General features: G+C 50.2%; 6 protein-coding genes across 6 annotated transcripts; 4 read left to right on the top strand and 2 right to left on the bottom strand.

Moving 5' to 3' along the window:
• Nucleotides 1–2,858: 2,858 nt before the first annotated feature.
• Nucleotides 2,859–5,726, top strand: ROM2 (Rho family guanine nucleotide exchange factor; the record flags this gene model as incomplete). Its single annotated transcript, XM_018856912.1, has 1 exon — nt 2,859–5,726. The coding sequence occupies one exon, from the start codon at nt 2,859–2,861 to the stop codon at nt 5,724–5,726; it is 2,868 nt and encodes a 955-aa protein (XP_018714276.1).
• A 1,512-nt stretch (nt 5,727–7,238) lies between these two features.
• FEN12 (fatty acid elongase) lies at nt 7,239–8,976 on the top strand. Its single transcript, XM_018853957.1, has one exon. The coding sequence runs from the start codon at nt 7,735–7,737 to the stop codon at nt 8,722–8,724; it is 990 nt and encodes a 329-aa protein (XP_018714275.1). The 5' UTR covers nt 7,239–7,734; the 3' UTR covers nt 8,725–8,976.
• Nucleotides 8,977–11,111: 2,135 nt separating this feature from the next.
• STP4 (Stp4p) lies at nt 11,112–12,170 on the top strand (the record flags this gene model as incomplete). The annotated part of the gene is made up of 1 exon (XM_018853671.1): nt 11,112–12,170. The coding sequence occupies one exon, from the start codon at nt 11,112–11,114 to the stop codon at nt 12,168–12,170; it is 1,059 nt and encodes a 352-aa protein (XP_018714274.1).
• A 301-nt stretch (nt 12,171–12,471) lies between these two features.
• On the top strand, nt 12,472–13,623 carry METBIDRAFT_113184 (uncharacterized protein). The gene has a single exon (XM_018853956.1). It carries the CDS (start codon nt 12,773–12,775, stop codon nt 13,487–13,489), a length of 717 nt encoding a protein of 238 aa, XP_018714273.1. The 5' UTR covers nt 12,472–12,772; the 3' UTR covers nt 13,490–13,623.
• METBIDRAFT_36571 (HECT-domain-containing protein) lies at nt 13,607–15,964 on the bottom strand (the record flags this gene model as incomplete). Its single annotated transcript, XM_018856760.1, has 1 exon — nt 13,607–15,964. One exon carries the CDS (start codon nt 15,962–15,964, stop codon nt 13,607–13,609), a length of 2,358 nt encoding a protein of 785 aa, XP_018714272.1.
• Nucleotides 15,965–16,057: 93 nt separating this feature from the next.
• METBIDRAFT_21150 (uncharacterized protein) lies at nt 16,058–23,410 on the bottom strand (the record flags this gene model as incomplete). The annotated part of the gene is made up of 1 exon (XM_018855041.1): nt 16,058–23,410. A coding segment is annotated over one exon (7,353 nt), but the record flags the coding sequence as incomplete, so codon positions are not given.
• Nucleotides 23,411–25,339: the final 1,929 nt, after the last annotated feature.

Below are 25,339 nucleotides of genomic sequence, written 5' to 3'. Positions count from 1 at the left end.
ATTTCGAAAAACAGGACACGTTTGGGCTAATACTTCGGCCACATTAGACATTTAACAACAAGAGAGAACCACAGATAATGGACTAGAAATGTTGCTACAACACACATCGGCTGAGAGAGCGGATCATCTGTCAAACGCAGGAGCTTCCATTAATCTGACGCAAAGTGGCAAAACCAATTCCAAAGACCAGCGGAAGAGTCAAGCACACCACCCAGAAATTCGGCCAACACATAAAAGGAGGTTGATATAGGCTGTCTGAGCATGCCATTTAGCACTGGCTATGATCAACGGCACAACTGAAAAATGAAGCATTTAATAGAAAACCTTTAAATAGCGTGGCCCATCAGAAGTGTCACCCAGTGGCATGGCCCATCAAAGGTGCCAAACCGCGGGGCGACGTATAAAGTATTGGATCAGGCCGACTCTAATATGCGAGAGGATTCTGGAGTCACGCCCCAAAATAACAGGCATTGACCCATAAACACAAGATTAGGGCCGATGGTATCTGTAGGCTTTTTTGATGGGCTGCAAAACTTCCTCACTGAAAGAAGAGCAAAAGACCAGCCGGCCTATCCAGCTGCAAAATGGTAGAACTTGTATTGGGCACTAAGTAGCAAGCTACTATGAAATATTATACTGCCCCTCTTGCCCCAAATGTCTTTCATGGAAACTGCGCCATTTGAATCTCTCGTCTATTTGAATCTCTCGTCTATTTGAAGCTTTCATCTTTTTGAATCTCTCATCTCGTCCACATCGACAGCCTGCGGAAAAGCAATGGAGCTTGCAATCAACTTTCGCTTTGATGCAATGTATACCAGGAAAACAACAAATCAGCCTCGTCCAAAAACCAGTATCTACTACATTCAAGTCTATTAAGATAAGTCCATGTCAGCCGCGGCCACGTCTCTCAAATTGCCCGTTGCAGCAGTTGCAAATTGGTGCCCCCTCCTCACCTACCGCAATGAAACACGTGCAACCAGAAACCCTCAACCAAACACAGTCTCACCCTAATAAAAGAAAAATAAACACAGCCAACCTCAATCAAATTTAGCCAACCCCAATCAAATTTAGCCAACCCAATAAACCCAATCAACCCAATCAGCCCCGAACAAACAGTCGGAAATATACCAACCCATAAATAAAAATCCACCACTACCCACTCCATAGTACCGCCCCACATCCAGCACCTCCTACCATATCGCCAGTCCTCACTTGATGCCTCATTTGCTCCACCACCACTTTCCTCCAAGAAGGCCTCAGTTCCGCCTGCCCCACCAAACGCAAACACCCAGACACCCTCACACAAACGCGCAAACACCCGGACACCAGCCGCGCTCCCACCCGTTCTGGTGCCAGCAACAGCCCGCGCTCACTTTCCAAACCGCCTCCGGCTCCTCCACATCCTTTAAAAAACACCCAAAAACACCCAAAACACGCCCGGCGCCCCTGGCATTTCTCCCCTGCTTGAGTGCCTGCACACGTTTTTGTACCTGCCCCTTGGAGAAGCCATGTCGCGCTCCAAAACGCCGGGCCGCCCGGGAGCCGCCGAGCTCAAACTTCCCACACACCTAATACCGCTGGCCATGATGGGCGCTGCCATGGGGCTGCAGCCGGAATCGCCCGAGCGGCGGCACCCCGCCGCTGCTTTTGCGGATGGGGGGCTAGCGGGGGCCAGCGGCGCCTCTCACGTGACACCACACGTGACATCACACGTGACACCACACGTGACACCACACGTGACACCACACGTGACACCACACGGCCGTCCCCACCACCCGGTCCCCCACGCCGGCCGGGTGCTGCCCTACGGCGGCCACCCGACGGCGCTGGCCCTGCAGCCTGCCTTGCCCGCCGGCGCCCGGGCCGCCAGCCCCGCCAGCCCCGTGTTCACGCCCTACCCCGCCGACCGCGGCTCGTCCGCCAGCAGCCTCAGCTACCTGCCCGTGTCGCCGCAGAACCCTGGCTACTGGCCCGAGACCCGTGGCCCTGACCAGGCGCTTGAGGTCCGGCTGCAAGGCTCGGCGCGCGAGGCCCCGCTCTTGCCTCACCATAAGCTGGTGCCGAACTTGCGTCCCGAGCAGCCTGTTCCGGGCCCTCAGCAGGCTTATTTACAGCACCAACAACACCAGCAGCCTTATCAGCAACACCAGCAGCATCAACAGCACCAACAACACCAACAACACCAGCAGCATCAACAACACCAACAACACCAACAACACCAACAACACCAACAACACCAACAATACCAGCAGCACCAGCAGCAGCAACAATACCAGCAACACCAGCAGCACCAGCAAGGTCGCCACAACTACCCGCCCCAGCAGAATCTGCTGCTGCACCCCCACAGCCATCAGCATCGGCCTCCACCGCTTGTGCATGGTCTGGGCCTGGGATTCCACCCGCAACACGCCAGCAACGGCGGCCACGTGCCCAGGTCTGTCCAGGTACAGGCCTCCCAGCAAGACTTCAAGTATAACGCTTCTTCTGAGGCCGACAACCCCAAGACGCAGCCGCTCGCGTTTACCCCCGAGAATCGCCGCGTTGCGACGTCCCCGTCAATCCCAACCTATAATGCCGAGGCCATACAGGTTCAGCGGCTCCGCAAGGAGAAGGACCCGCGCGAAATCCGCACCAAGTCGCTCACAGCGTCCCATCTGGCCAACGGCGCAGGAACACAGCCAGCAGCAGCACCATCACAGGCCCAGCGCTCCGCATCCAGCGGGCAGCCGCACTCGTTCTCGTTCTCCTCCAAATCGCTCAGCTCCTTGGGCAAGCTTTCTTCGCTCTCTACGAAAAAGTTCTCGAGCTCTACTTCATTGCAGAAAGAGCGCACAGCGTCACAGTCGACCTTGGCCACCATGAAGTCCAATCCGGCCTTAGGCCCGCGCAGGCCCGCTGTGTACCCCGCGTTTCTCTCCAGAGTAGCAAAGGCGTTCAAGGAGGGCATGGTCTTGACCATCAACATGAAGGACGGCTTGGAATACCATGACTCGTTCACGGGCAAGGCGGCCATCGACCTCATCTGTAACATCATCCGCACAAACGACCGGAATTTGGCGTTGCTTCTCGGACGGTCCTTGGACGCTCAGAAATACTTCCATGACGCGACTTATAACCACAGATTGAGAGACTCGGTGAATGAGGTATATAACTTTACGCGCGTGTACAGCGATGTGGAATTTTTCGACGAAAGCACCGGGAGCAACAAGACGTCGCAACGAACGTCTGCCGATCCCACCTTGGGAACTACAAACACCGCACCGTACCCAACGACAAACTATCCGCTTGTTCCAGACAGCCCGATCGAGGCTGGTCACGGCAGCTACACTAGTCTTACCAAAGCAAGCACTGAAAGGGAATTCAAAGAGCTGTCAAGAGTTAATGGAGTGTTTACAATTCTTACTGACTGTTACTCGCCCACGTGTAGCCGCAGCAGATTGTGTTACTCGATCGCTTGTCCCCGCCGGCTCGAGCAGCAAGCCAGACTAAACATGAAGCCCCGCGGTGGCTTGCGAAGGGCTGTCTCGAGACTCTCGCTTCACGATTCAGAGGCCACAAAGACCTTGTGGCATGAAACCGTCGATCAGACTGTTTTAGATAAGTTGGACAAGCATGAAAAAATGCGCCAGGAGCTAATTTACGAACTCATTTATACGGAGAGGGACTACGTCAAGGATTTGGAGTTCATGACTGATTTTTACATCATGCCATTGCGCAACCCGGTAAACAATATTATACCAGAGCGCGAGCGCGAGGCGTTTATCAGAACTGTCTTTGGTGGTGTAAGCGATTTGCTAAGGTTGGCGAAGAGCTTGAGCGAAGCCTTGACAATGAGACAACAGTCTCAAAAGCCAGTGGTAGAGTCTGTGGGCGACGTATTGCTTCTGTTTATTGGCAGCTTTGAACCATTCATCAAATATTCAGGAAATAAGGTGTTTGCCAGTTTTGAGCATGAGCGTCAACAGCAAGTCAACTTGAAGTATGCGCGCTTCCTAGAAGCCATTGAGAAAAAGCCCGAGTCTAGAAAACAAGACTTCTCATCGTTCCTCATCAAGGGTGTGCAGAGACCGGCGAGATACCAGTTGTTAGTCAGCGGGATTCTTAAAAACACAAAGGAGGATTCTCCTGATTACAAGAATTTGTTGAAGGCAAAGGAAGAGATTGAGAAGGTTTTGGTTAAAATTAATATTCAGACGGGTGAAGCTACCGATCGTCACAAAATCATGGTTTTGCACAGACTTTTGGGCAGGCAAACCCTAGAAGAGAGGTTCAACTTCAGATTGAACTACAACAACAGAATCATCTACCAGGTGACTTTGAGCAGAAAAAGAGAGAACGAAAAGATCGATCTCTATTTATTTGAACATGCATTACTCATGGTCAAGCATAAGATTCAGAATAAGAGAGAAGTGCATAAGGTGTTCGAAAGACCGGTGTATCTTCAGCTTTTGTTCATGAATAGTGGATACGAGCCTCCGAATTTCAAATCGTTGCTTCCATACAGGGAAAGTGGATCGCTTGTGTCAGACGCAGGCTTAAAGAACAAGACTGAGGCTTCGCCGTACAATCCAGTGTCTTCATCACAGCAGAGGATGCAATTAAACTTTTTTGGATTGGGTAGTAACCCCGTACATGTTTCCTTGTTTGCAGACGATCTCACCAATCAAAACCAAGTTTTGCTGCAGATTCAACAGCAACAAAGAAAGTTGATCGCAAAGCACGATGTGTTCTCGATTTGCAAATATGAGACACGAAGATTTACGGGAAATAACAGAATCAATTGTGCAGTTCCTTGTTATGGTGGTAAGAAATTGATGTATGGCACTGATTCCGGTGTGTGGGTGTCAACAGTACGCTCAATCAGCATGACATCACTCGAAAAGATTTGTTCTGACCCAACGATGGTGATCAGCAAACCTGACGTCACACAATTGGAGGTTTTGGTTGAGTATTCGAAGGTGTTGGTTTTGTCCGACAAAACACTCTATGAGTTTGATTTATCTTGCACGGATTCGTTGGACCATGCAAAAAATACCAGAAGTGGTAAAATAATTTTGACGCACGTGTCGTTCTTCAAGACAGGCGTTTGTGACGGCAAGCTTCTTCTTTGCGCAGTTAAAAGTGGTAATGCTAGAGCCATCAACATTGTTGAGCCTACCAACCCCTTTGACAAGAACAAGAACAAGAACAAAAGACTTGAGGTTCGAGAAATTACGTTTGCCTCGGAGCCTGTTCTGATTTCATTTTTGAAAACGAAATTATGTATTGGATGCACGAAGGGATTCGAGATCTTGTCGCTCAAGGCAGGCCGCAAAGAATCAATTCTTGACGAGGCAGACCCCTCGTTGGACTTTGCCACACAGCGTGAGAGTGTGACGCCCCTTGCAATTCACAGACTTGATAAGAACTTCCTTTTGAGTTATAGTGAGTTTTCCTTTTTCATAAACAGGAACGGTTGGAGAACAAAACACGACTGGGGAATTTTTTGGGAAGGGACGCCGCAAAACATTGCCATGTTCTACCCCTACCTACTTGCATTTGATCCTGGGTTTATTGAAATCCGGGATTTGGAGAGCACGGCATTAATACGCGCGTTGGTGGGAGAAAATATAAGGTATCTTCACTCAAACGAGCACGAGGCTTTATACGCATGTGAGGAGAATGGGTACGATATAATTGTTTCCATTGACTTTTTGAACTTGAAACCAAAACAAGCATCGAAGTAACTTGGGAGAGACTTCTCCGTCTGTTTTGATGAGTGAGACAGAACTTGAGAAGGCGCCGTCAGACTTGGAAAGCCAGCGCATCGATAATGATGAGCACTGGTAATTTTTCTTGAATGAAGCAGGCGGAACTAGCCGTTGATGAAGCACAAAAGACAAATATACAAGAATATAGTTTATCTGACTGATATGGATAGCGGACGCGTTTCTTGGAAGTGCGCTCGGTGTTTAGTTGGGCGAAACGCCACCTCTTGAAGTGATACATACTTCAGTTTGCCATAAAAGCCGTCTCATGCAATACTAGCTTGATGCTGTCAAAAAGAGGAGATCAGCCTGAAAACTGAATGTTTCGATGGAAAGCCTTCGGAAGTTAGAGTGACCATAATTATTCATCAGACCAACATGAAGAGAGTCCCGACTTTTACGACCTGGTTTAAAACCGTGGGTTCTTTCAGTACCCGCCTAAAGGCGGCGAGTAGCCCCTTGGCGTTGTGAATGTGAGGAACGAAGGCGTTTTGAATTTGCACCGGAACAACAGTCAACTTGATTCGTTTTGCAAAGTAGAGGGCAGAACATGGATATACATCCGTGGGAATGTCACGAGATCGAGAAAAGCCGAGGGCGCAATCAACACTACTTCCATGATTGGGATGTGATTAACGACCATTTTCTGGACTCAGATAGAACAGCGATTCGAAGATGAAATGGCTCATGGCATAATAAAAAGGGTTTGACCCGATCTACTGTACTAGCCATTGGGTGGAAATAAGAATATCTGGAGTCTTGAGACATTCGCCTTGGCAGGACAGAGCACGTCTTAGTGGGCAGTGTATTCCAGGAAAAGATTTACCCATACCGTCATGTATTCCTGTTCGTTTAATTTCCTTTTCTTTTGAGTACATGATCTATTATTTACATGATCCTTTGAAATCCTTTGAGATCCTTTGATTACCTGAACTTTTGATTTCCTGAACCTTTGATCGCATGGGCCTTTAATCACACGAGCCTTTAATAACATGATCCTTTAATCACACGAGCCTTTAATTATATGATCCTTTAATTACATGATCTTTCATTTACATGATATTTGAGATCCTTTAATTACATGATCCTTTAATCACATGAGCCTTTAATAACATCATTCTTTAATAACATCATTCTTTAATGACATAATCCTTTATTTTCATGATCCTTTGAGATGTTTTGATTACCTGAACCTTCAATTTCCTGTTCTTTTGATTTCCAGAATATTTGATTCTTTTTCTTTCGCTTTTCTGTTCCTTAATTCCTTTGACATCTTAGAGGAGTGCCAGAGTGAGAAGGCTGAGAGGCCCTGCAGCTGCGTCTCCATACAAAGAGCCGTCAGGGCCAATTTCGTGGTGGATCGAGGCAATAAAACCGTCGAGTCACGTGATCCATGGCCTTGTTTCTATATGACTTGTTTATATATGGCCTTGTTTTTATATGACCTTGTTTGTATATGGCCTTATTTGTATTTGGCCTTATTTTTATATGGCCTTGCTTGTAGATGGACGCGTCGGAATTGGCCCAGCGATCTGGCTTAGAGGTCGCGTCCGACCAGCGATTTGCGGGCACCGGCTGAGAATTGCCGAGGATCCGAGGGACGGCACCTAATTTCAGGCGGCCGGGATTTCAGGCGGCCAAGAGATCAGGGGCATCCAATGAGAGACCCTCCCATCCACTGATTTTCATAGTGGGGAGAACAGAAAAGAAAAGAAAACCCACAAATGAAAAAAGCTGGAAAATGGCCTGTGGCCGGAAATTGCGCCAGCGAACGGCGCCGGAAAGAGCCTTCGCAATAGTCCCAGCACCAGTTCTGGAACACCAGAAAATGAGCACCAGAGAACGAGCACCAAAAACAACGACAAATTAAAAAAAAAAAAAAAAAACACCGACCCACATCACGTGCGACACATGGGCAGAAAAAGAATACGCACCGTGTGTCGGGCCCTTTCCTTCTCTACTCCAAAGATCAGCCGCGTTTTCGAAAATGGACAAAATCCTGCAGTTGTTCTTGAATGAGCCGGTGTTCCAGATCGGATGGCCCTCGGTCGAACGGCCGTTTGGCCTCCACTTGTGGCCGCTTTTTTCGGCCGCTTTTGAAAAGTTCACCGGGTATCCTGCCGAGAACTTCGAGTTCGTTTACAACGACACGTTCTTGGCCAGCGGCCAGCTGGCCCTCGGCATGATAGCCTTGTACTATGTGGTGATTTTTGGGGGCCGCTATGTGACGTCCAAGCTCGGCGTGCCCGTGCTCAAGTTGAACCTCTTGTTCCAGGCTCATAACTTGGGGTTGACGGTGGTTTCCTTGGTGCTCTTGATGTTGGTCCTCGAGCAGTTGGTGCCCATGTTGTACCACCACGGGCTTTTGTACGCCATCTGCCACCGCGACGCGTTCTCGGCGCCCTTGGTCACCTTGTACTACTTGAACTACTTGACCAAGTACTGGGAGTTGCTCGACACGGTGTTTTTGGTGTTGCGCAAAAAGAAGTTGTTGTTCTTGCACGTGTACCACCACGGCGCCACCGCGTTGTTGTGCTTCACACAGTTGATGGGCTCCACGTCCATTGAGTGGGTGCCCATCACGTTGAACTTGGGTGTGCATGTGGTCATGTACTGGTACTACTTCTTGAGCTCGCGGGGCATCCGTGTGTGGTGGAAGGAGTGGGTCACGCGCTTCCAGATCATCCAGTTCGTCTTGGACTTGGGCTTTGTGTACTTTGCCATGTACACCGAGACTGCCCACAGACACTTCGACTGGTTGCCCAACGTGGGCCACTGCCACGGCAGCATGATCTCCGCATACTGCGGCCTTTTGATCTTGTCCAGCTACTTGGTCTTGTTCATCTCGTTCTACATCCACATGTACCGCAAGTCCAGCAAGAAGGCCGCGGAGAAGAAGAGGGCGGATGCTGCAGCGACAGGCAAGGCCTCGGGTGTGGATGCCTCGTCGGGAAAGGCGCGTTCCAGAAAGGCGTAGATGCTTCGTGCCATTTGGATGAGCTCTGAAACTCACGCTTGTTCGGCAGCCTCACGGTGCAGAGTCTGTGGTCCTGGACACAGGCCGGGCCAGGAGAGGGTACATAAGTTCCTGTTTAATTGAGACCAGCGTGATCTAGAATGCTGCGTAATCTTGAACGTAGCTGTAGATGAGTTTCTGTGCTGGTTCATGGCAGTCTTTCCAGGTCACCGGGATGTTGCGCCGGTGGTCCGGGACGAGGGGTTCTTGTGAGCAAAACAGCGTCATTCCTCCCAGCGATTTGTTTGCTTCTGAGGCAATCCAGAAAAACAGGCATTAGTTGACTCGAGATCGGTACAAGCGTCCCGATCTACTGGGTAGAGCTGTTTGTTCGGGTCTACCCAGTAATCCATTCGTGCGGCGCTTCCACCAGCACCTGCAGTCTATGCACAACAGCATCGGCTCTAATAACAGAGATGCCGTCAGCTTCTCGTGCCCCAGAAAGCCTGTAGGCAAGAAACTCAGATGCTTGTTTCGGTCAGTAGATTGCATCCGGAATTCCAAATCAACGGGCGCACGACGACTGAACGCCACATGCATAGATCTTGCGGAACACGCCGTCTGCCCTCCGACATGTTTCAGAAGCGCCTGCCCGGCATATTTCAGAAGCACTTGTCTAGACCAGGGCTGTCGATCCACATCCACCAGCCATACAAGACATCTCCGTCGATTCTTTGATCCCGAGCGCATTTCGCAAAAGGCGGGCCATCCTCTTTTAGACAGCCCCAAACACAACCACCCAAATGAGCCGCAGCGGGACGCGGTGAATCAAAATTTTCGTCCCATCCAAAAGACACAGCCTGATCCCAGCCGTTAGCTTAGAAGCAAGATAAGTATCTGGGACAGCCATTGTAGGACCCTTCGCCGGCAAAGCATTGTGCTCAACACATCTCAATTGAGCGCACGCACGACCATAGAATCCGCGACGCGCAATTTGTGACTTCGTCACGTCGAAGCCACGGCGCCGCGCGGAGCCTGGGTATCATATCTCCATCGGACTTGCGCATTTACCGAACGGCAATATCGTAGATTTCATCTCTTCTCCGGCAGAGGCGGCTGAGAAAACCATAGCCGCTGAGGTTGTTTTGTTTTTCTCGGACCAGTACGCCCCGTAGAGCCCAAAACATTGCGGCCGCGCTTACCCCGGGAATGCGATAGGAGGCTCGATCGAGTTTTCCGTTTTCCGCGCGCTAGCCGTTCCGTGGATCAGTCAAGCCGTGCGGGTGCGACCGTGCGGGTGCGAGTCCTCGCGGCTTGCGCAAAACCGTATAAGCTCTTCTTGGCCGGCGTGCACGGCGCAATCCGTTCGTATATGCAAAAAGAAAGAAAAGACGCTGGCAGAAAACGAGGAGAGGAAAACAGACGAAGACCCATGGAAGCACACATGGCGGATTTCCGAGCTTCGCGCTGCTTTGGTTCCCGCCACGATGAGCGGCCTTCTCCGGAAACGCCTGACAGCTAGAGCCGCCCGCAGCACGCGGTTCCGAAAGTTCCGGTGGCGGCTCGAATAGGGGTCTCCTGCATGCGGAACTGCCGGCCTGACCCAGAGCGCCAAGGGGCGGTACTAGCCGAACCTCCGGAGGGAAAACATTTCGCCATGCCGCCGGCAAGGCGTTGACCGCTCTGCTATTCTGACCGGGGCTGCGTGGCACGGACATGACGTTGGTGGCCAGCGCTGACCCCCGCGCCAAATGCGGCTTTTTCCCCGGGCCGGCGTCGTTGGCTAGGTTGATACCCCTGCACACAGCGCGGCAAGGCTATACCCAGCTCTCATGTCAGCCGTCCCGATCCTGCAGCTGCAGCGGCGGAAGCGTCGGATCATTGCAAAATCTCGCCATGAATATATAGGCCGGTTCTCGCTTATGTCCGCGGAATCGTTCAACTTTTCTCGTTGTTTTTCGATCCTGCTCATTTTCATTTCATTTCTCTCCTTGTTTCATCGGGCAGCAAATAGCCGCTCACTGAATCCCTTACTTTAGTCCACAAACTGCTCCGACCTACTGTATCGGAAGTCATTCTCCACCAAAGCTTTTGCTCGAAAATAGCTGGCACTATCAAACCATCCACGAACTTTGCCTCGAGTCTATTTAGCAACCACAGAACCAGAGAAAGCTCACAAGTACCCACCAAGCATAGAAGGTCAGCAAGCACGAAGTTGTATCCAAGAACGACGGCAAAGGCAAGCGCCGACTCGATCACAAACACAACCACAAACACAACCACAAACACAAACGCAACCACAAACACAACCTCAACCACAACCTCAACCACAAACACAAATTCAAGCACAAACACAAACTCAAACTCAAACACAGCCTAAACTCAATTATACCCCACACAAACTCAAAATGTCAAACAAGATGGAATATAGGCTCCCGCCCATCAACTCCCTTTCTTTGAACTTCCCCCTACTGATTCCGCAGTCATACCACAGCGGCGCACAGCATGTGCATGGCTTGTCGTCACCCCAAATGGCAGCCCACGGATTTCTGCGAGGCAGCTTTTTGCACGCCAATCACGTGTTGCCCCAGGCGCCGCCACTTGCGGGGCCTCCGCGGGCAAGTGCATACGGGGCGCCAAGCTGGCTCCCGCTGACTGTGCCGGCCACGCATATTTCTGGCCAGCCCGCCCGTCCTTCTCCAGCAGGTTTTCCAGTGGGGCTCGCCGAGTACACGCTTTCGCAGCCAAGCGCGGCGCGGGGCGCGGAATGCAGCCCGCCGCAGGTCGCCGCGGTAGGCGTGCCGCCCATGCATGTGGGCTCCAACAGCTTGCCCCTAAAATCCCTGGCACAAGGCGCCGCTCCGTTTTTGCAGCAGCCTTCGCCGTCGTCGACACGCCGGTCGTCGTCGATCTCGCCCTTGGTGCGCTCCGCAGATTCGCCGCAGGAAGGCGCCGAGTCCGACGCCGCGCCGTCCATCTGCGCGAGCGCGGACGCCAGCGGGCAGTCCGACCAGGCCCGCGAACTCAAACGCCGCAAGAAGCGCCAGTGCCCCGAGTGCCGTCTTTTTTTCTCCAACTTGGCCACCCACAAATCCACGCACTTGAACCCGACGGCGCGGCCGCACGTGTGCAATGTTTGCAGCCGTGGGTTTGCGCGGCCCAACGACTTGTCCCGCCACTACAAGTGCCACTGGAAGGAGACGGGGGCAGACAATGGGCAGTTCAAGTGTCCCTTCAAGAACGGGCCCGCGCCTGGCCAGTGCAGTCATACGCTGGGCATTTTCTCGCGGTGCGACACCTACAAAAACCATTTGAAGGCTATTCACTTTGACTACCCGGGCGGCACTCGCAAGAACGAGCGTGCAACCAGCCCGGGCTGCTGCGGCCTGTGCCAGAAGCAGTTTCTGAGTGTGGACGAGTGGCTCGTCACGCACGTGGACACTCAGCTGTGCGAGTCCATGCACTAGAAACGCGCCCGGTATGTATTCGGATTTGATATAGAATAAAGACACGGCTTGGCATCAACCATGAGCACGACCACCATTTTCAATGAGTGCCCTGTTTCTCCGCTACTCGTTCCCGGCCCCCTTTTTTTTGCCACTTGTTTTTCGCTACTTGTTTTTTGCCACTTGTTTTCCGCTACTTGTCTTCCGCCGCCATTCCCCATTCCGCGGTGCACCGGCTGGCCGTGCACGCCGGATCCCGGCTTATCTCCGAAATCATGCTATGCTGAAAAAAACGAGATTTTTGTCTACGGCTGAAATGGATTTGGAGCAAGGCCAAAAATCCACTCTTTGTCCATCAGCACAGTCGTCCCCGGTCATATTGGCTACAAGCAGTTAACTCCGTTTAGGCACTTGCAAGTTCGGTCGGCTCGGCTGGATCCTGGGCCGACTTTACGCTATGTGCAGGTCGCGGGCATCCGTGCCTCCGGGTATCGGCTGGCTCAAGGCCATAGTAGCCGTACCCACGGAAACGGCCCCGGAACCAAACCCGCCAGATTAGGTCTCCTGACGCTTTTGAGCCTCTTATTCTCAAGGCTGCAAATCTGTCAAAAAAATCAGGAAAGATGTTTCGTGCTGCCTTCAAAACCGCGCTTGTGTTGTTTCTAGCTTCCTCATACAAGACGCTTCCTCTAGCGTGGTGCATCCGTTTCTATCTGTACATTTTCAAGCATCTTGTCTTGAAGAAAGCACAATACATCCGCACAAAGAAGAATACGTATGGATTCGGCGAGCGGAAACTCGATGTGTTCCGTGGCGTGGAATACCACACCTACGCGTCGCCATTGGAAATCGACCTGTACTTGCATAAATCGAACTCCACGTACTTGGCCGACTTGGACATTGCCAGAACCCATTTTGTATGCCAGGTGTTTCAGACGCTTTTCCTAAAGTACTGGCAAAACGAGACGGGCGAGTTCCGCGGCAAGTCGCTCCAGAACTGTCCGTACGTGCCGATCGGCACGATCCAATGTGCCTTCAAAAGAGAAATCAAGATGTTTCAACGGTACCTGATAGTGTCCAGCGTATTTGCTTGGGACCACAAATGGCTCTACGTGCTTCTGAAATTCCAGTTCTCGGACGGCAAGCTTGCAGCCGTGGCAATCACAAAGTACGTGTTTAAAAAGAAGGGCCGGATCACCATGAAGCCGCGTGACTTCTTGGCCGAGTCCGGCCTTTATAACAGCGACGTGGAGCTGATCAATGCCGAAAACTACAAGTTGGTCTCCTCACTCGAGACTTCCGAAGGCTTGGAGAAATGGGCCGCCACCATGGAAATATAGACAACTCAGACATGTAAACACAGGCAAATGGTCATGTCCATTGGTATACATAATTATAATTTATTGCTAGCATACAAAAATATTTGTGGTCACGCGTATCTCCGACCTTGAACCCACTCATGCCAACTGGAATCCTTCGTGGCCCTCGGAAAGAGCTAGCAACAACGACCCACGTAGAGTCTCGTAAGACTCGTACACTGGTAAGTCGATCTGATTGAAGCACGTGTGCGACGACGGCAAGCGGTCCTTGGCTCCGTAGTCACGGTGGATGCTGAATTTGCACACGCCATTGGCTCCCCTCAAGTCTTTAAACCCATTCAAGGGTACCTTCGACGTGCCTGTGGAAAACTGCAATAATTTTGCTCTCTCTTCGTTGTCAAAGGACTTGACTGCCCTCCAAAACCATTGGATCTGTTCTGACGACGCGGAGTAGTTGTGATAGTTTGTATTGTTTTGCCAGTCCTGGACATCGATGTCCGGTAATCCACTGATCAACAACTCAAGTTCTTGCTCGTCGAAGATGGCCACCAAATCGCGAGGAATTATCTCGTGAAATCCGGTGATGAAATTCTGCATCTGCTCATTGACCGATGTCTGCAATCTGTACTCGACAACAAGTCGCACATATTCATGTTTATTGCTCTCATCCACAGGTATGTTTCTTCCGTCCGGCACAAGATCGATGACCTTGTGTTCTCCGTAATCATCCGTCTCCACCGAAAAGTCTTCTGTAATAATGTCCGTGATGTCATTCTCGAGCATCCACATCAAGGATTTGAAATATTCCAAATCCAAATTCTCCATGTCTTTGAGAGACACTGAACGATCTAAGATCTTCTTGTAGACAGCTCTGCTGAAATGACAGTCCAAAAAGCATCCATCGTATATAGCCTTTCCAATTGTGCGCCCAATGAACTTGAAAAATGATAAATGTTCCGGATTGATATAAGACGTTCTGTTGGGATGATATGTGTTTTCATCGCTAGCGACTGGTGTAAACAAGGCATAGTCGGGATTGAACATCTGGCGTGACAAGACCTGGTACCATTCTCGGGTGACACCACCAGCATCAATTCCGGCTTCTCCCTTGAAGTTGATTTCCAAATGAGCTTTTTTGAAGTCTTGGACAGACTTGAAAAAAAGCGCTCTGTAAGAGTCAAGAAACACTTGATCACGCCGAATGCTGACACCCATCTTTGCACTGGGTTCTTTCTCATCATGTAATTGTCTGTTAAAGTAGTTTCTTTTGTTGTCGAACTCCAATACCCTTGAATTTCTCACCAACATACTGAATGGACCACTCATGAGGTTTGGGTTCGATCTTACCATCTGATTAAGAATCTTCTTGTGCTCATCCGTAAAGGAGAAAAACAAGCTTTCAATAGGCTCTTTTGTGAAATCTATCTTCTTCACCTCGTACTTCATCACATCCTTGATTGGAAGCTCCTTTACCTTACTATGTTTGCATACAACCATGAGTGCCTCTATCAATGGGAGCAAAGCGGTAGCAACGTGTGAAAGATCGGAATTGTCTTCCAAAATTCTTAAACAGTCACTGAGAGCTTTCCATAATTTTCCAAGCTGAAGGTGCTTGTAGAGACCAGACAACAATTCATCATCATTTGAGCTTTCAGATCCATGCTCCCTCTTTTGACTCTCATACATATAGTCCAAGGCAGTTAATATTCTGAGAAGTTTAGCCTGGTCTGAACTTGATGCAGTGAATTTACTTACCATCTTGTTTTCTTGTGTTTCGGCTTTCGGCTCCTTTGGCAACTCACTCGTTAAAACATCAAGGTCTTCGATAATAAGATCTCCAAACTCAGTAGCACGTTCAGAAAGCTCCTTCGAAAACACGTTTTGAGTATTGATCAACAAGGAAAGATGATGCATGCAACTGATTGTGCTTCTGAACGTCGAGTTAACACACTCATTCGAAGCCAAAATTTTGACCAATAAACGCAAGTTCTTCTCGGGAATGAAACTCGTGGAGAATGATGCGGGCAAGGCCTTTTCTTTATCACGCATCATCAACAACGGCCGCGTCGCGTAATTCAACACATTTGAAAGCAAATCAATGAAGAGGTGGTCTTCGCTGAGAAGCGGGTTTTCCAAAAGTCTGAAGAGCAAATTAATTGGATATCTGTCCTCAAAGTATGAAGCTTTCTTGAGTCTGAACTTTTTCAAGTGCTTCTTGGTGAGGAAACTGTTCTCATGCTCGGTGAGCAAATATAGTCTCATGGCCGGAATCTTCTCCAATAAGAAGAGAAGGGCTTCAATCACTTGTACACCAATAGAATTAGGCAGGCAGCCAATAGGAAAGCTGTATGACACGCTAAGATGTTCGCCCTTTTTAGATTTTAGGGCGATTTGACTGAACATCTTTTCCAAGGCCTTTTGACTGCGCAAACCATCGTGCAAAATGGCTATTAAAATGCTGACAACGTCTGATCTTGTCTGCTTATTATTGCACATCAGCACAAGTGTTTGATAAATGTGTTCCCTCTGATTGATAGGTTTGGGAAGAAACAACAACTTAACCAAGCTGGCTACCCCAGCCCGATCAATCAATGGCACAGTGAATGACTTCTTTTTCATCTTCGAGACTTCGTCGTGGTCACTCTCAACATTTTCGGTACCTTCTGTGCGTGGCTCTCCCAAAGAGACACCAAGATCGTCATCCATTTCTAGCTCATCTCCCATTTCAGAGTCCATGTCACTTTCGTCAGGAAATAATCCAAATCCGTCACTGTTGAAGCTTCGAGACATCGACTCTTGCTGCAAAATCTCGGCTCGTATTTGATCTGGAAGTGCTTGAAGAAAGTCTGGATCAATTTCACGAACCTCGCCTCCAGCAGTATTAGCGTTTGCTCTTCTCTCTCTGATATGCTGCGTAAAAACCTCTTCCCTTATGTCTTCGGGCAAGGCTTCGAAATATTCAGGATCGATATCCGTCCCACTTATGTCCACCTCCCGGTTACCAATCCAAATCATAAGTGGCTCTCTGGTAGAAATTTCGGTGGCAACTTGAGCAGCCTCACGTTCCCTGGCTTCTCCTTCGCGCTTGATCCTAGCCTCCTCCCTTTTTTTGTCTAGCGCCTCTTGTCTTCTCTTGCGCAATTTCTCTCTCTCTTCAGCCTTTTTCTTGAAGATTTCAAGACTCTCAGTGCTGATCGACTGTTTGAGATGAGAGCGCGCTGTATCCAAAAATGCTGTTTCGAAGCGACGAAAATAACAAGTAAAAGCACCCGCCCATCTTTCTACGCTTGATCTGATAAGCATGTGGTCGATGGAGTTTTTCAGGTGTTCCGTATTAAGAAGAGCTTGGAAAGCGGCGTCTAGTTGTGGAAACGCAGTTTCATTGGATCTAGTCGATCCAATTTGTATTGTTCCTGCAAGAATTCCGGATGGATTCAAGGATAAGATTGGCTGACCCATGGGACGAATGGCATTAAACAATGAGGCAACAGACTCGCGGGTGGTTCTCGCATGATTGCGCATGGCATTCGGGCTCGCCTCGTCATCTAATTCTGAGTCGCTGTTTGCCTCCGAATCAAAGTCAAAACGAGTTGCCTCGTCATCTTCGTCTCCAGTCGAATCGCCAAATCTTGTCCGCTCATTCGAGTCTGTCAGTCCAGGAAAGTCAGCGAAGGCCTCTTCCCAGTCATCAAGCTCAGCCTCTGTGTAATCCATTTCTTCATCATCGAAAAAATCTTCATCTTCATTGAATTCATCATCTTCTTCGTGGTCTTCGCCTTCGTCTCCGGAGATGTCCACATCACTATCAAATCCATTGAAATCGGAGGCCTCTGCATTATCGAGATCAGATCCATCTGCGGAGTGAATATCTAAGTCACCAATATAGGTGATGTGATTTTCGTTGTCACCATCGTCACTGTCAAACCCTTCGTATCCCCTTGGTCTGTCGTCATCTCCATCCTCTTCAACAATTTCTTCGTCCATGCCAGAGTCCATATCGGAATAGCTCATCTCATCACTGATATCGGAGTCATCTTCTGAGATGTCTGACCCTGACATCGGCACGAGAGACTGGTCTTGGTAAAATTCGTCTTCTTCTTCACTCTCAACATCAAGATCGTACATTCCGAGCGTTGAGTTACGGAACAAATCTGGTGTCTCGTCCCTGTCCTCATCCTCATCAATATCTTCATCTTCCTTCTCACCCGGCAATAATGTTTCAAACAAGTCCACATTGGCTAACTTGATCTTTGCGAGGCCCGCAAGCGCCTTCAAACCGACATTGAGGACCTTATGCACATCAGGGAAGTTGAGATCAATATTTGACATAACCGAAGTGATTTGGTTAGCCAAATGTGAATCAATGAAAGCGGATGCCACATAAAATTGATCGCATTTTGTAGCAGACTTGCTTAGCAAAGGGTAACATAATTCTCTGAACTTTGCCGAAAGCAAACAAGAACACAAGTCAAAAATATCATAAATCTTGGAGTACACCCTGGTGACATTGGTTGACTCGACAATTGTTTCTTTGAGTATCTTCGAGATGATATCCACCATGAGCTTTCGAACAATGGCCATATCTGCATCTTCTTTTCTTGGGTCCGGCTCGGCATCATTTTCTTGAATCGTAGTGGACACAAGGGCCAAAAGAGTAAGTTTGGCGAGGGACGAAATTGCTTCACGTCTGTGAAACTCTGGACCACTCAGAGACACAAGCAGTTGACTCGGGATCAATTGATGAATGAAGAAATTAAGACTTGTCAAGCGAGGCTTATTTATCTCTTCATTCTTGGCTTTCTTGGAAAATGTGATAAACTCCAATTTTGCACCATTATACGAGCCTACCAACTCACAAAGACTTTGAAGAAGAAAACACATGTAACCAAACTTCTTATTCTCCATAAGGAAATCGAATTCCAGCTCATCCTTTTTCTTCTCGGGCTTTTTGGAAACTTCGTCCTTGTTATCTGTCTCCGGTGATGAATACCAATCTTCCTTAGCAACACTCATTAACTGGGTTAATAAGATATAAACTAATCCCAGTGGGTTAATGGCGACTTCCGTTTCCTTGGAAACCTTTATTTCCACTTCGGAATGAGGGGATTCAATTTTCTTCTTATCCAGGTCTTTGTCAGATACCAAGTAAACTTTTTCCCCCGATGAAGGTCGGCCGTCATAATTTTCCAAGCGGACCATATCGGAGGCCACTTCCAAGAAATATTCTGGATCTCTGCCGATTAGAGGACGTGAGTCGTGAATCACCTGGGTTAACTCACGTTTTCTGCCTGCATTCTTCTTCATGCTTTTGGTAATTTCTGCTGTGAAAACGTTCCGGAGAAGACTTTTGTTTTCAAAACAGGTTCTGATCACTAAGATCAAACTGTCTTGGAGTACCTTGTGATTATCTTTGTCAGTGAACTCTAGAAAATTTTTGGTACCTTTGATGAGACAAGCTAACAATGGAGACTCGATAACCTTTTGTTTGTAATCTTCCTGCTTCGCTAGCAAATACATGTATCTGCCAAGCAATGTGGCAGACTTAACATTTTTAACTGGTTGTAATCGGAGGATTGCATCAGAAATGGAGTCTTTCAAAGCTTTCGGTGCCTTCAAGTCAGGAAAGTGAGGTCTAAGCTCTTGGTATATAGTTGGCCAGGTCTGACTCAAAATAGGCAACATGAAGGAAAGGCCCGCTGCAAAAAAGTCTGTATCAGCGATTTCAGGCTTATTTTTCACATCAATCAAGAACTTATCCAAAAACTTCTCAAATGTAGCTTGATAGGCGTAATGCTTTTCACTCGCCTTACTCTCCACCACATAGGGCTCACAGCAAATAAGAATCTCGAGCAAGAAAATCAAGTTTGTAGCCTGTTTATTTTCAAGGTCCTCAGTTTTCTGCGATACAGCTTCGATCACTTCAAACACGCTCTTCACGATTTTCGAATCGATTCCTCTCTTCTGATACGCTGATGCGACTGTTTTCTCGAGACCCTTTGTAAACGAAGAAAGCTGGATGAGAGCAACAGAATATATCTGAAACTCCTCTCTCTGCCTTGCTTCAGAGATTATGCGAACGCTGTCAGTGGGGACCGGCTCATACTTGAATAACTCATCAAAGTTAAGCCTTTTGAGCTTCTCTCTAGAACTGGTCCAGTTTGGGAGGTCTAAATTTGAAGCCTTTTCAGAGAGAGAGTCAATATTCCTGATAGACCCAGAATGAGCGAGTAGCAGACAGGCAACTTCAGTGCTCATGTCTAAAAACTGTTCGAGAAATTTCACTTCAGAGAAAGCTGTTGCCATCCAGTCTTCTCTCAAAGGGTAAAATCCCTCAAAAGGATCAAAAGCCCAAGCTAGCCGAGCAATGTTGACAAGCATGTCGGGGATTTTAGCTGGAAACGCGGAAATAAGCGAGTAATCATTCTGTTTGCAAAATGTGGACTCAGTTCCCAAAATTTGAGTGAGAAGACGTATCGCTTGAACCCCCGATTGCGTTATACAACCATTCACCACGTGATTCTCATTAGAGCAGTACTCTTTATTGAAGAAATAATTTCCCATGGGACATTTGTTTAGGTGAGTGTATGAAACGAGCCTTGAGATGAAGGACAATAATAAGTTCAAAGCATTGAACCCAATTGAAGCTGGAGTGTTTTGGATAAACAAGAGTTCCTGAGCGTCTTTCAATGTATGCACGGGTAAAGTGCAAAGAGACTCGAATACTGAGACAGCGTTGTCAAAAACTTGCATCCCCAAGTCTGTGGTGTGGTAAAAGAACAGCACAAAAGACGTGGAGAGGGTCTCCTTCCCCCGATCTTTGTACGTACTAATGAATGAGATGACATGAACCACGCGAAGAATGTATTCGAGGTAGTTTTCCGTGGCGAGTCCCCGTCTGTCTTTCAAAATATTGCTCAAGTTACTAGCCAATTGTCTGGTTGCAACAACACTGGTTCTTCTCCAAGCGTCGGTGAAAAAATCCTGCCTTCTATGCATACAGCTTCGGGAAATACAAGAAAGCGTGACACATGCATTGTTCAGAAGCAGATCCATCAAGAATCTAAGCTGGAGTGTGTTCTTGAACTTAGCACTGGTGCAGTCGTCGATATTCTGGTTTTCAGAGGGTGGTTCACGAGGAAGAATTCGGACCGCGGTGGTTTTGATGGAATAGAATATTGAAGGGCTGGTCTTCTCCATCACTTCATCCGGCAAAGCCGAACGGATATTGGTCTCCTCCAAGATAGCGGCTTGCAACACGGAAACGAGTTTTTCCACAAAGCCCGAATCTTTTTGTAGAAAGTCAAGCATGACCAGGTAAGTCTCGTTGGAAATCAGGTTTGGGTTCAAATATATTTCTGTCAAAACAAAAAGTAGGTTGTTGACGATGTTCAACTCCTTCACCAACATTGTGGCTTCTTCGGGGTGGTTCCCAAGATCGAGGAAGTAAGACTTGGTCTCCCTGTTTTGAAGGAACTGAGTCATTCTTTGCGAGGATAGTCTTTGCGAGAGGGACTCGAGAACTTGCAAGAAGCCATACGATGGGACCTCGTCGTCTAGGTACTTGAGGACAGCGATCAAGTTGAGCACACCATTTGACACAGTGAAGTCGAAAGGCGTGCTGGGCATGGTGAAGAAAGACTCCCAGCAGGAAAAGGGGATTTCCCTGATGACGTCCTTCCCCCATTGGCCCGTGTCTTGGAGGAGCCCGTTGAGAAAGCCAGAGACGTTGTCGATGAGATTGGTGGCCGCCATGCCTTCCCAGCTCTCGATTTCCTGCTGGCCGTCTTCCTGAAGCGCCACGTTTTCAGTGGGCAGCTGGTACATGTGGCCCGAATCGGAGGCGTAGAACTGGATGGACAGGAGCTCGCCGTTGGCGTACGCCGCGAAGTCGGAGACCAACGCCCTGATTTCCTTCATGATCAAGGGCCTTAAGGGCGGGTTGTGTCTGCCCAACTCGTCCATCGAGCAGCCGATGTTGGTGCACACGTCCGCGCGCATGGAGTCCTTTGCCAACTCTAGGTCGTAAAACGACCGGAAGAAGATGTGGAGCACGTCGGACTCGAAGATCTTGGTCATGCCCTCCTTGTTGAGGGAGATGGCGCCCAAGACCTCCAAAAGAGGCGCGAGCAAGTCGCCGCAGGGCATGAAGAGCGAGTCGTAGTTGTCCAAGATGGCGGAGACGAGCCCGGCCTCGTTCAAGATGGAGAATGCGGTGGGCTCGTTGTGGATGATCTGCGAGACGTCGTCGACGGTGGCGGCGAGGACGGCGGGCCCGAACACGCGCGGGTGGGCGATGATCTTGGCGAAGCCCGCGAGGAGCGGCGAGTCGAAGAGGTTGCGCAAGCGGTCGCCCGCGTCGGACTGGACCAAGGTGGCCACGAAGTCGAGCAAGCCGCGCAAGTACTTGACCTGGGGCAAGCTGATGGAGTGGAGCACGGGCACGTGCCTGGGCGCGCCGCCCGCGTGGCCCGGGTGCGCGATGGCGAAGTCGACCTCGTGGTTGAGCGCGGCGACGACCAAGGCGAAGCCGTTGCAGTCGGCGAAGGCCGGCACGAGCTCCGGCAGCGCGGCGAGGAGCGCGGTGAGGACGTGCACGGCCGCGGCCGGGGCCCAGCGGTTGTCGCCGCGCACGGCCAAGAAGGCCGCCAACTCGGGCAACAAGCCGCCGGCCACGAGGCGCGGCGCGAGCGTCTTCAGCTCGACCAAGTCGCCCACGGCGGCGAGGAAGACGCGGTGGCCGGCGGCGTGCGCGGGCTCGGCCGGCAGGCGCGCCAGGCGGACGATGTGGCGGAGCACCTCGTAGAGCAAGCCGTGGCTGGCGCTGCCGCCGAGGTGGCGCACGAGCTCGCTGCCCCACACGCGCTTCATGGAGATGGCGCGGAGCGTCTGCAGCGCCGCGAGCAAGAGGTCGCCGGGCACGAGCGCCGCGTGGCGCGGCGCCACCACGTCCATCAAGAAGCCCAACGTGTAGGGCTCGAGCTCGAACAACTGGCACGCGGTGAAGTCCGCGCTGCAGAAGCACGCCACGCACGCGATCGCCAAGCACTTGGCGCGGAGGAGCTTGCGCCGCAACTGCATGGCATCGTGCGTCTGGGAGTTGAACGCCTTGGCCGCGAGCGCCGCGGCCAGCAAGCGGAACCACGCGCTGGGCGGCACGCTCTCGGCGCCGCGGTCGTACATCTGCTGCACGGACATCTTGCGCACGTGCTCCTCGGAGAGCGCAAACACCGCGACGCCGTCGCCCGGCGCCGCGCCCGCGGGCAGGCGGAAGTACTCGAGGCGGAGCGCCTTCCACAGGGCCGGGTACTCCTGCGCGGGGTCGAGCGCGTCGGCCCAGCCGTAGTGGTCGGCCTTGGCGTGCGCGGCGGCGCGCGGCGCCCGCTGTGCCGCGTGCTCCCGGCGCTCCCGGAGGAAGCTGGCGGGCACCGCGGGCGGGAACAGGCGCGCGGCCTCGAGGAGGCGGAGCCGCACGGGCCGCGGCGCCATGAACTTCTTGTGCTGGCTGCCGTGCACGTAGCGCTCGCCGAGGCACACGGCCACGTCCAAGGCCGCGATCCGCACGTCGAGGTCCGGGCAGCACACGAGCTGGAACACGCGCTCCAGGCTGGCGTAGACGCTGCGGTTGGTGCAGTGGTCCAAGAGCATCTTGGAGAAGCGCAAGCACGCCACCACGAGCGCCGCGGCGTCGGGCGGCGCCTGCTGCAAGCGCGGCGCCGCGCCGGCCCAGCCCTGCGCCGCGATCTGCGTCTCCAAGATGTCGTCAAAGAGGTTCAACACGCGCACCCAGTGCAACAAATTGCCTGGCGGGAGCTCCCACGTCGAGTGCGCCGCGAGCGTGTGCGCCAACTGCGCGGGCTCGCTGCCGCAGATCTCGTCGATGAGCGGCAGGAGGTGTTTCTCCTGCTCCACTTTGTGCAAGTGCGAGCGCTTGGAGATGATCATGTTTGCTATGGGGGGAGGGGGGGTAGGGGGTTCAAATACGCGCCGGGGTCTGTGCTGGCGGCCGTTTTTTCTCGCGGTTTCGGGGGCGGCCGGGGGAGGGGCTGCCGCGGGGGTTGGAGGTGGGCACGGGTCGCTGCTGCACTTGGGTGGGGGGTCAAGTGTGGGGGACCAGGGCGGGATGGGAGGAAAAGTGAGGAGGAAGAGTGAGGAGGAGGTTTGGCAACGAGGGCATTTTCGCGCCTGGCCCTGGGGCCGCGCGGCGCGGCAGGGCCGAGTGGCCTGCCAGAGCGGACGCCGGGGGCGTTCCAGGGCCAGGCGCGCGCGTGTTCAGGGCAGGGCACAGGGCCGGGCACAGGGCCGCGCGGGGCAGGCCGGGGGTCTGTTTGGGGCGACGGCCGCCTACTTCCAGAGTGCCCTATATGATGACGAAGGGTATATTTTCACGCGTGGGTTGGTTTTTATAATAGTTTTGTAGCAGAACCAGACGGAGCTGAACCTTTGGGATCACCTGCGGGGGATGGCTCGAGCTTTAAAACGTGCCGCTTCATGGAGAACAGAATCCGCTGGGCAGCTTCAAGGTGGAGCCTTGTACTGTCACTAGCAGAGTTGTCAGTTTGAGTTGTTTTGTGGAGTGAGTGCTTTCAATCTAGTAGCGCCTTCGGGGCTGCTTATTACACCATTCCCGGGCACAATATAAGCCCGTGGGTCACGAAATAGCGAATGCTCATGTTTTACATGCATTCGCATCCAAGGCAAGTAGAAGGCCAGGGCCTCTTTTCTTTGTTGCACTGCCGGGTATGTACAATGACTAAACATCAAAACCACTAAGAGGGGTAATATCCATCAACTAGGAACCATAAGGTGATTTTGCAATTGGATACATAAATCATGTGTGTCAAAAAAATAGGAATTATAGAATCGAAACGAATCAGTTAAAGTCATAGCAGTGTTAGTAGTTGCCATTTGACGAGACGCACACATCCAATATATATTTGTGCTGTACCATTATTAACATCCATAGGTGATAAAGTATGCTTTTTGAGAATTCTGATCGATTAGTTGTATCTTCGTTATTTATATGGGACTAAACTTCCACAATGCTCAGTACTACTTATAATAATCACCCCGCGTGAACTCTCCATTTATATGCTTATTATTTAGTTTCATTCTAATGGTGCCTTGTTTGCTACGGTTTGTCTTACTGCCTGTCCTCGACTACTGAACTCTTTATGTGAATAATTCATGGGGGTAAGCGTATAAATAATCCCGGCCATCCCCGGCGTAATGAACCTTTAAAGGTCCTCAATGTATTAGTATAGTTCAGTAGTCTGCCGTGATATAATAACTTACCTTAGTTTATGACCTATATTGGTAACTTTGAGTTGTCGGTACATGTATTTGATTCGAAAAAGAAATTCTAAAAAATATCAGAATGATTCAAAAAAATGATTCAAAGGAAAACTCGAGCTATATATACTCAATAGCAACATAAATTTACCAGGTTTTCAATTTTATCTCTACATAATTAAATAGCATCGGTGATTTTAAAATATATTTATCATGCCTATCTATGAATTGAAGACGTTTCCTCAATGGAACATACCTATTAAATTGTTTGTATCATTTTGAGCATAAGGAATAAAAAGGAACGGAATGTTTGATTAATAAAATCGAATGACTCCGAATATAAAAAAGAAACATACTTCAAGTAACATTGATATAATGAATATATACTAGATATGTATGCGGGCGTTCTGGGCAGGATTTTGGGGAGATTGGTTGGAATGTTTATTGAATTCGGCTGGTATTCATAATGACTCGAGCTGATATTTAGGGAGAGCTGAGCTGGTACTCTAGTGAATTGGATATATTTTTTTCTTGACTAGAACTGATGAGTTTGGTGAGCTTGGCTGGTTTTGGTAATTTTTG

This window comes from Metschnikowia bicuspidata (assembly GCF_001664035.1).
Source record: "Metschnikowia bicuspidata var. bicuspidata NRRL YB-4993 chromosome Unknown METBIscaffold_1, whole genome shotgun sequence".
Lineage (NCBI taxonomy): Eukaryota > Fungi > Ascomycota > Pichiomycetes > Serinales > Metschnikowiaceae > Metschnikowia > Metschnikowia bicuspidata.
This window is presented reverse-complemented; position numbering and strand designations above follow the sequence as displayed.

Coding starts and splice junctions, on each gene's coding strand:
- FEN12 (XM_018853957.1), top strand. CDS start 7,735: ATGGACAAAATCCTGCAGTTGTTCTTGAATGAGCCGGTGTTCCAGATC.
- METBIDRAFT_113184 (XM_018853956.1), top strand. CDS start 12,773: ATGTTTCGTGCTGCCTTCAAAACCGCGCTTGTGTTGTTTCTAGCTTCC.